Below are 11058 nucleotides of genomic sequence, written 5' to 3' on the forward strand. Positions count from 1 at the left end.
GGAAAGGCAGAAAAGCCATAATGAGATCCTGTGGCCATGTGCTTAAGCCTGTGAATTTAAATGAGATACAAGGCACAAGAGAGTTCCAATAGAAGCAGGAGTCTTGATTGCTCTTCATCAACCTTTAGTTGTTTTTCAGCAAGATAGGACTGAGTCAAACTCAAACTGCTGAGCTCACTGCACAGCTGAAATGCTTCGCTGTGTGTTATGCAGAAGGTTGAAGTGATCTGGTGATCCCCTTCTCCTATACACAGCTCTTCAACACCCTAACATTCAAATTGGTCTGATTTATATCAGCCATTTTTATGATCTTCGCATGTTCAAGTGCAACATCTTCTCTTTTCCCCCATCAGCTGCCTGGGAAGAACCTTTTGGTCCTGAGTATACCTATGAGGATGATTTCTTTGTGAACGTAAATGCATCTGTTAGTGTCAAAATGATGCACCGTGAAACTAGCTGTAACAGTTACTATGACCAGGATCTCTCTTGTGAGGTGGTAGAACTGCCTTACCAAGGCACTGCACGAGCATTGCTCATTCTGCCTGATGATGGAAAGATGAAACACGTGGAAGATGCTCTCTCAAAAGAAACTATTTGTAAATGGGATAACAAACTTGCAACCAGGTAACTCTTGGTAGATTGATTATTGTACTTTAGGAAATAATCTTATTTTTGAGAGAAAGCCTTCATTTCAGATCTCCTCCTGGATTTAATACAATGATTTTATGAAGCAGGGCTTTAAATGATTCCCGATTAGTCAGACTAGAGCATAACTGATTTGCCACTGCAGACTCTCTGACCTGACAGAAGTGGACATAGCAGTCCAACAATTACCTCAAGACTTGCCTGTCTGCCTTTTGGTTATCCTGCCTCTTCTTTCATGCTGCTAATGTAGCTGATTTTCTTCACTGTGTCTTGGATTTTATCCTGCTTTTCCATTTTAGCCTTTCCACTCTTTGTTATACCTCCAGTCTCTGTGCTCAGTCCATCTGCTTACAGTCTCTGCATCCTGCTATTCCCACAAACATCTCCTAGGTGTGTGTGTCCTGGCACTGGAATAAAACAGTGACAATGAAGAAATCGGTCTTTTTCAAGAGTAACTAAAATCAAAGAGAGAATCTAGGTACAAGAAAATGATGCATCTCTCTCTGCATGCCCAAATTGCTCAGGGAATACAAATGCCACCATCAAACACATTAGAAATCAAAAGAATACTTTCAAGTGTCACTGCATTGCATACTATTCAGCCTGCTGGCTGAAATAAGATTGCTGTGCTTCACTTCTGTTTTGTTTTCTCTGTTCAACAGAAGAGTAAATCTGCACTTACCAAGGATTTCTATCAGTGGGTCTTACGATGTTAAAACACTGTTTGAGGAAATGGGCATTACTGATGTATTCTCTAGTAATGCTGATCTGTCTGGAATTACTGGCAACCGTGGTCTCCAGGTTTCACAAGTAAGTTACTAGAGAGAGATGATGCTAGTGAGGTTTGTTGGTACTTGTGATCAGTTATATGTGGGACTTTTAAAGACTTGTTTTCCATCCTTGTCCTACTGAAGTTATAAACAAAACTCACTGACATCTATGGGCTTGCTTAGTAATTGTGCTTTTCTACAGAGAGGTTCTACTGTTCCACTTTTGAATTATTTTAACATCACTATTAAAAGGCTGGATATTAAGTACATGGGAAAAGGGGACAAGTATTTCTATGATTTCTTGGCACTGGAATACAATTGTTTACATGCAGTTGTGTCAAGTAAACCATAAGTGAAGGATATGTCGATACTTGTGTTGATTAGTACCTCATTTTTTAATATTCTCAACGTTTCCTGGAAACTTCCAGTTTTCAGTGGCAGAATTTCACAATGTCAGCTAAAGCTACTATTTAATATGGCAAAGATGTCCAAATACTGCCCCTAAATTACCATTTACATAGCAGTGTTCCGTTAATCTTTGAACAATAGAGAAAGCGTTGTAAGTGGAAGTGCAAGCCATCTAAGAAAAGAAACTAGCTAGTGCATGGACTGTTTTTGTCCCCCTCTACTCAACGCTGGTGAGGCTGCATCTGCAGTGTGTCCATTTGTGGGCTCCCCAGTTCAGTCCTGGCATGGAAGACACTCCTGTTACAGGCTGTTGGAAATTTACTATACAATTGGGTCCACTGGATTTTATTGCTCATTTCTTCTACTAAATATTCCTTAAGAAGAGAATTTATCTTTCCCTCCTGCTTGCTGTCCCATATATACACCATAATTTTTGCTTCTTTTCCCTGCAGGCAATTCACAAGGCCCTGCTGGAAGTAAATGAGGCTGGAACTGAGGCTGCAGGAGCCACAGCCATAATCATTAGCAAAGTTTTTCATCCTTCTATTACCATCAAATTCAACAGGCCTTTCATTATTCTGATTTCTGATAAAGCAACCAGCACCACACTTTTCATGGGGAAAGTTGTCAATCCTACTGAGAAGTAATTGATGAGTTATTGGGCATGCTGGGCATGAGTTATAATGGGCTACAGTGTTTGCATATCTGAACTAGTTAGTGCTACTAACTACTCTCTGACTGAGGGGTATTCTCAAGTAAATGATCAATTTCTGTATCAAATGAACAGACAAAAATTGTAAAAAACAAAAAACAAAAAAAAACACAACAGTTTAAATATGCAATGTTTTCCCCAGCTGAGTAATTCAAGTTATTAATACACTTCCCAAGTTTTGGAGGAAAAATATTTTCTTGCAAATTCTTCTGTTATTTTTATAAGAGAATTCTCTCTGCTGTGTGGCTTTCTCCAGGCCCCTTTTAGTTCTGAGTTACTCACCAAAAGCTCTATCCCAACAGGAAACAATTCTATTATAATTGTATTATGTTTACTCAAGCACTTGCTGATGGTTACTATTCTCCTGAACCAGTCCCTACAGAATCCCTTCTTCCTCACATATCGCTTTGCTATTTAGTCAGTTGTGATTTCCTCTCAGGCAGTTTGGTCTTCTTTCTCACAGGTACCAACACTTTTCCTAGGACATTAAAAAAAAAAAAAAGAAAAAAGCAACAAAAAATAGAAAAGCTCTGAGCTGAGAGATTATTCTGCTGTAGCACTGTAAATGTCCCTTTGCAGTTCACAGGTCAGCAAAAAACAAAAGACAGTGACATTAATTGTCAAGGAATTCTCCTGCTACAATGTCATCCATGAATTATTTCTATGGCTAATGAATAAACTAAGCATTATGATTTAAATCCATCACTTAAGGACTGATTCTCAGTGTCTCCAGTTTCTTGCCATCATGCTATAAATCTTTTAAAATCAGCAAAAGCTTTCAATCACTTATTAACATAGCAGAATGTCTATAAAATATGTTCTAAAAGGCAGTTAAGTGAGTCCAGCTGTTCTCAGATGGAGGTGGAGGTTCTTTGCTCTCTCTCCTTGTGTGCCTACTAGACTAAAACCTCTTTTCAAGAAATACATTAACAGTCTTGTTGCATGCAGGTCTGGAGATCACACACTTTTACTACAGATAAGCACTGGGCTCAATGCTCAGCTTTGCTAAACTCTATAGCAAACCCTTTATTGCCCAGCCCCTGTCTCAAGTAAAGGCTGGCTCCTGCTTTGCCAGTTGCTCTCCACACTTTGTTTCATGCCATTGCATATTAACAGTGGATGGATTTTTTTCCACAACTGGAACTTGGTCCCTGTTCCAGGGAAGACAGTGCTCCTGAACATCCATTGTTCATTTCTACTGTTGTTCTGGCAGTGGGCTGTAAGCACTGAGAAGCCAATGCGTGCCCCAAATCAACAAATAAACTCCACCTCTGGACTGACATCTCGCTGACCCTCTGACCTGTTCTCCCACCTTAGGTCTGTCCTGCACAAAGGTGCTTTATTGAATGCTTATAGTTTGGGTTTAGTGGGCCTATGATTCTGACTCGGTGAACTGGAGACTGCTGCCTTGCTGAGAAACAAGAGTCACTTTGCACCAAACAGCATCTCCTATGTGACAAGAACGCAGTGGAAGCCCTGAGCTATTGCTTGTGCTGAGGCAAGATACCATCACCGGGACTGGGAGATACCATGCCTTTGTGCAAAGCAGCAGCTCTTACAGAGTTGAGATCAGTGATAACTTGCTGTGGTGTGAGGTAGTCTGCTCTGAGGTGACTGTACGAACTCAACAAGAGCTGGGAGCTGCTAGAGTGAGATCCCACCCTGATAAACCAATGCACCAGCACTGATTAGAAGGTAGGATGGTGAGATGTTTATCAGAGTGGGGTGGCAGAAAAAACAGGTTCTAGGCTTGCTGCTAAAGAGGCTAGGAAAAATCTCATGGCTGCTAGGACAGAGTAAAGGTTTGGGGAAATAACAAATAGAGCAACTTCCTGCCTTCTCTACCTCCCAAGCCATTGCTTTTGAGAGTGGGAAGGAGAATGAAGGCAAGGAACTGCAGGAGGAGAGCTGCACTGGGAGTTTTCATACTGGAGTGCCTTCAGGTGGACCAGCTCAAAGAAGAAACATGGATGTGTTCAGAAAATCCCTCATTTCTGTAGGGTTCTCACTTGTGGGCAGTCCCCTCTCCCTTCTCTTTCAACAAATGGAACCCAGTGGATAACATCACCTGACAAGGGCAGTGGGCATGTGTCACATATACATGGCTGTGGTGCTACGTCATGAGGGCTAGGGCACTATGTCTTCCTACAGGGCTCCTTTGAATGCTGGATGTGGTTAGGAGGTACAAACCAGGCTGAGGGGCATCACCACAGTTGTCCTCTAGTTCAGGAACTTCCCACTCCAGCCCCAGCAGGTTAACCTGAGATGTGACAGGATCTTGGAGTAGGAAGGGAGAATGGAAATGGAGTGGGAAGAGAGGTATGGAAATCCATAGGGCCAGAGTGCCAAAGCTACATGGCTGGTGCTACTGTCAGCATGTTCCTGATGATTTTCTTTAAGAACTGGCCCAATTCTGTATATTTTTATGAAGAGAGAGGCTATTTGGTCCTAATTCCAGCAAAACCTAATCATATTGGTCTGTCCTGCATCATTTGCCCTCATCCTTCTTTATATTTGATAGAGAACCTTCTACTTCATGCTATCTAGTCGCATTAATGGCAGGAGAGGAAAAGAGTGATTCAGATGGACATAAGATAGAAATTTCTGTCAGGGACTGTGTATTCATCTTATGTGTAAAGCACATGTATTTCTATGTCTTTCATTCATCTGCAGGTATTAACAGCCTTCAGTCTTCCACTATAGCAAAACCAGACCTGATTAGGACAGCTTAATCATACATACACAGTCTCTGGGATAGACGGATCCAAATGAAGCTCTTAGTGAAACCTAGAGCTTCTTTATACCCTGTCAAGTGCTGTCTACTGGACTTGCTACAGGGACAGCTGGCAAATGGGGATGATACAGCTTACAGAGGAATACATAACCCTCTGCTGTAACCATCCAAGCTAACTGAACTGCAGTGGGTCCATTAACCCTGACGTTCTGTACTGACAAGAAACTCTGAGGAAAAAGGCTTAACTGAAGATAGTGTATCTCAGCTGATGGTTGCCTGTGAGAGAAGGTGGACCTAGTGCACTGGGTCCCTGAAAGGAAGTCTAGCAGTGCCTAAGGAGAACTGAGTGCCGGACTTTTCCTGGCAGCCTCTGAGCCACGTGTGAGAGAGTAAGTTTGTTCTGTCTGACCTTGTTTATGGTCAGCCGTGACTCTGTTTGCTGATGGGGCAGTTTCTGTCAGTAAATCTCTGTTTGCTTTGCCCTCTGGCAGAGTCCTTTTAGTATGTTGTCACAAACCATGAAATAGTGTGGTTTTAGAGCTAATGTGATATGTATCCAGTGCATGCTACCTTTCAGTAAGGAGAAGAGCTAGTACAAAGCCGAAAGGCACAGCAATCAGGCATCACAGAAGCACCATTTGCTTATGTAAACCCTGATGTGCAGATGCTACAAGTACTCTGGATTTTCCTTTCTTATTCCCAGTTATGCTATTTGAGCCTCAACCCTGTTCTCGGCAGACTAGGCCTCTCCCTGCAGCTAGGACATCAGTTCAGCCCTTGATTGCTGTAACTATTTTGAGGAAATGGGAATTCACCCAGACATGAGCCAACCCCGTTCTAATTGTTTCAGTAAATTCAGGACAACAAAAGCAGCAGGCTTTTCCCTATACTCACACTCATTTCAAGCAGAGAATCACTAAGCTCTTAAAAATCTGTTACTTATGATAGTTCCTGCACAGGGTGCTTTTGCTTGCAGAGTCTGAGAGCCAAGTATAGTTGTATGCCAGCTCCAGAGCAGTCTCAGTGGCTCACAGCACAGCTCACCTGTGACAGGAGTCTAGGTATCTTTTAGAAGTATAAAAAAGGACACACCTGTGTTACTTCCTCTCTCTGCTGCCCCCCTCTCCCCAGTCAATTCAAGTCCTGTCTCCAAAGCATAGAGAATTCAGAGTTTCTCCATAAAAATCCTGCAAGAGAAACATGAGCATTTTTTAATGTGAATATTTCACTGAAAACTCTAAATATTCACTATAGTGGGAGTTAGACTGTGCGCAAATTCTCAAAAGGGATCAAGAAGATCAACATGAGCAGTATAACTCAGTGTCCTGTGACGCTGAGGCTCCAAATCCTACTCATCCATCAAATGTTCCTTGTTGGGAAGCACACCTCTGCCATTACCCCACACTAGACTGCTTTGATTAGGTTTAAACTGATCACACATAGAGAACGGTGAAGTCATCTATTTCCTGTCAGCCATCAATGACTTATCTGGAAATACCCTTTGTACATTGCCAGTTCCAAGTTTAACAGAGAATTTATTTTTAAATATCATGATAATTGTGCTTTCCTCAGACTAACAGTTTTAAAGAAAACAATATAATTCATTTATTTCATGTAGATGTCTTTGACCATGATTAATATCCTAATTACACAAACTCAGTTCAGCACAGATGTTGTTGCAAACAGCTGTGGCTTCTTGCAAAAGAGAATTTCTGTGATGAAAATAGCTTTTCAGTTCAGTCCTACCACAACAGATGAATTTATCACAAGTGAATTAACCCTATTTATACAAATGAGCCTTATTTATTTCCCTCACATTTGATTGCATTCAGTTTCTTTTCCATAATCCATCTAGAAATAAAATACTCATTAGTAATTACTTTACTAAACAAGAAGTTACTCTCTGTGGTTGGAAAACTTCTGTTAACATCAAGATGATGCTCTTATGGAAAGTTTGCTGAGCAAGGGGTTTTGCCTGACTTGTGCAAATATCTTACTAAGGAAAAGTTTCTATATTGCTTATTCTGTCTCATGTAGGAAATATGAACCAGGTGGAAGATACTTTGCAGAAGGAAAGTGTGTGAAAGGAAAAAGCAATTTAGGAAAAGCTAATTTGTTAAGTGTTGCAGCCATAACTTTGGTTGCAGCCAGGAAAGAATCTCAGAGCAAGAAAAAACATCTGTGCAGAGAGAAGATGAAATACGTATTGAAAACAAGGTCTTAAAATGCATATGAGTGTAAAAGGGAGCATCTAGTTATGGATAATAATTACCTGTCTTGGTGCCTAGTCCTCATTTAGCTATACTGTTCACACAGATGCAAAGAGATTCTTCAACCATCAAAAAAGCATTATCTTATCTCACATATTCAAGGGACAAATAATGGAATGTACAGTTTGAATCTATTTTCTGTTCCTTTTTGAGAGAAGAGCCATATCTTTATGTTTTCCAGGTCCGAGCTCTTTCTCTCTGGCAAATCTTATGGAAGAAGTTGTAAGATATCACGAGCCCCAGCTGCCCTGGCCAGAGGTTACTGCCTTGTGCCAATGCCTGCCATTGTGCTGGACCATTTCATAATCTTGACATATTCAGAGTTGTAGCAGGGGTGATTGAGAAGAGGCATCAAATAGAGGCAAATTTGCTCCAGGCAGGGTGGGAAAGATGTGACAGCAAAGGTGACAGAAAGAAAGCAGGGACAGCCTAGATGCCAGAGTCTTGCAGTGCCATGTTAATGTAAACCACTGATGGAAATGAGACTGTGCTAATCTGCCAGAATGTGAACTGCAGAGGCTAAAGGGCAAACACATATTCTTCTCTTCTGCCTACACTGAAACAGGGAAAGAAGACAATAATTACATTAAACCATCTCAGTGACCTTCTTTCAGAATCCTCAATATCCCAAATGCTTACAGTGTGAAAGACTTGTTTAAGAAAATGTGTATGAGCAATGGAATCACATCATATAAATAATACTTTATATTATTGAATATATTTATTCAGCTAGCTGATGTCTTCTTCACTGTGGCCAACAATATTAATCCTTTAAATAATAGCAGATGATAACACTTTGCAAAGTTTGGCCCAAACATTTTCTTTCTAGCTTTGAGAGCAACGAACTTGAAGTGTAATTCCAAAATATCTACATGAGGGATTTAGTCAGTGCTTGTTTAAAGACGAGTCTGCAATAGAAAGCTAATCTAAAGTGTCAGTTTAGACTTAAATAATAATATCAAGATGTTTCTCTGTGCAGACAACTTCATTCCAGTAGGAGAACTTTTCTCCCTGGACAATTTATCACTCTGAAAGTTATTTAAATAAGAAAGGTTACTATAAACCAAGACAAGAAGGTCTATATGGCAAATTCTGCTGTTAAAAAGTTATCATTTTAGTATACCAGTGTAATGAAACAGTCCTGAGTGGTAAGAGCTCTGCACAGGGTCAAGATTTTAGTGTAATTCTGCTACACTGCTTCCTGCAGGTAGAACCGTAAGTATAGAGCTTTGAGTTCTGGGCATTATAGGAAAAGGAGCCCTGTGCCACCATCTCCTGGTAAAATCAAGGAATGGACATGATGGATTCTGTCTCATTTTGCAAGCCAGAAAGAGTAGCTTTCTGATTTGCTGCTGCTGTGTCAGCAGGTGTTTTGGTTTTCTTGTTAAGTTTCGGGTGCAGGATTAATGAAATAATATATTTGAACTGACCACCACCACTCAGGAGTAAGGGTTTGGTGTTATGGTAGGTAATATATAGATCAGCTCAGTAGTGGGGAAAGAGGCAAATGAAATGTTAGAAATCATTAGAAAAAATAAAGAGCAAATCTGATAAGAACATTGTGCCACTGTGTAAATCCGTGGCTTACCCACACCCTCATTACAGCATGCAGTTCTGGTCCCTAATATAAAGGCGGGGGGGATGTATGAGAACTAGAAAATGTTTAGAGAAGGGCATTAAGGATGACCACCCTGTGTCTGTCTGGAATAGCTCCTGTATGAGGCGAGAGGTCTTCAGCCTGGAAAAGATACAACTCAGAGTAGATATGAAAGGTGCCTACAAAATTATTTGTGACACAGAGAAGGTGGATAGAGACTGAATGTTTACCATCACATCAAGCATGTAAGAGCCAGGCTCAAAACCAGCAGACAGCGATGGTTCTGCACACCGTGGACAGTAGATGTGGTGTGGCCCCTGATGGAGTGGCCCTGCAGCCATGAGGCCGTACCAGCCTGGTTAGTGCTATCTTACGAGCCTCCTTGCTGTGCTCCACTGCATGACAGACCTGTGCTGAGAGTGCTTTTGGAGGAGGGCATTCAGCCCCAGCCCAGGGTGACTGGATCAAAGCTCTTAAATTGTCTCTTGAACTGCCAACCTCAGGCTTTCATTATTGAAGAAGGACTAATCAAATAGGCTAGGAAAATTCAGAATAGATCTCTGTTTACCCAGGTATGAGGCACAGACTACCTATTACGTGCTGTAGAAAACAACATGTGGTGTCCTTCACCTGTTACATATGTACTGGTCCTAGATAAATCTAACCTATAAACAGGTGCCTTCCATCTTGGAAACATATTTCTGCATGGCCAAAGTGAATACTTAGTGAAATCTAATTATAAATGCAGCTTTTCATACCAAGCATAAAACAGTAGAAAATTAGGTCTGCTGCCTTTCTTTGGTAGGCAAACAACTTTCAGTCCAGAGCATACAATGAACAACAGTTTAAATGTGTATAAGTTCATCATTTTCTGGTTCTGTAATTCACTGTCCATGTCTGAAAAAACACCTTGCCAAAGTGCTTCTGCAGAAGTCTAATTTAAGACTCAAAGACTCTCACTTCGAATCGTACAATAACCTAGGTTGGAAGGACCACTGGTCCACTCTGCTCCAGACTAAACCATGGAGCTCTGCTCCAGGAGCTATACCATGTCTGTTTTACCAAGATGGGTTGTAGATAACAATATTTACCAGTCACTTCACCTGGGCAAATTTCTTTCCTGTCCCATGCTTTTACCTAGACTTGCTGGATGTGCTAGCTGAATATTCCCTCAAAGCAATTCTATCACAGTTCTTCAATAGGTTTTATCAGGTAACTAGAGAAAAGCTGAGTTTCAGGAGTGCAGGCTTTTATACATTGATTTTTTCAAATTGTCTCCTTCCAATTCTAGCTATCAGTGTTACAGGAACTTAATTAAAATGAATGGTGATCTGGAACATTCAGTCTGTCTGTAAAATGTTATAAAAACACATTAACTGTTTTTTATATTGCTAAATCACTCCAGCAAGCATTGCACTGTCTACAAGCTCTTCCCAGAGAGGACATAAAAGGAAAGCTAATGGTGCTAAAAATGGAGACACATCATTGTTGGAAGGTAATATATATCCTGAGCTTTTTTCATAACTAAATGTAAAGATGATGAAAACATTCATGACAGCTAATGAGAAATGGAGTCGCATGAATTGTGAAACCTGAGAAAGTGTGACTCATAACCTCAAACGCAAAGAAAATAAAACAACCAGCTTGGTTTCCAAAGGAAGCAGGCTTGTGTTTTCATGTTTGTAGCCTCCTGCCTTCTCTTAGCCTCCTTCCATAACGTTTGAGCTTGCTGGCAAATTTCAGTCAGTTTAAGAGAGGTAGAAGACTGGAAAACCATTACGTTACTACTTGAAAATCAGTGACTGTACAGGCAAGAGATCCAAGTTTGTACCCTGCTGAAGGAAAGGCAGGAGGACTCCACCGTTTGAAATGCTGCTTGGTAGCAGCAAGCAACCAGTGCCTTGGCCTCATCTGGCTAATGA

The 11058-nt window shown here is 40.9% G+C and overlaps 1 protein-coding gene across 1 annotated transcript in view; it reads left to right on the plus strand.

The window, feature by feature from the left end:
• LOC112993590 (uncharacterized) overlaps window positions 1-3233 on the plus strand; it is a 28172-nt gene extending 24939 nt beyond the window's left edge. The window contains exons 7-9 of the mRNA XM_064511797.1: window positions 354-624; window positions 1308-1455; window positions 2276-3233. Of these exons, the coding sequence (XP_064367867.1) occupies window positions 354-624; window positions 1308-1455; window positions 2276-2470 (614 nt within the window). The 3' untranslated portion in view covers window positions 2471-3233. The remainder of the gene's footprint in view (window positions 1-353; window positions 625-1307; window positions 1456-2275) is intronic.
• The last annotated feature ends 7825 nt before the right edge of the window (window positions 3234-11058 follow it).

This window comes from Dromaius novaehollandiae, chromosome 5 (genome assembly GCF_036370855.1).
Source record: "Dromaius novaehollandiae isolate bDroNov1 chromosome 5, bDroNov1.hap1, whole genome shotgun sequence".
Classification (NCBI taxonomy): Eukaryota; Metazoa; Chordata; class Aves; order Casuariiformes; family Dromaiidae; genus Dromaius; species Dromaius novaehollandiae.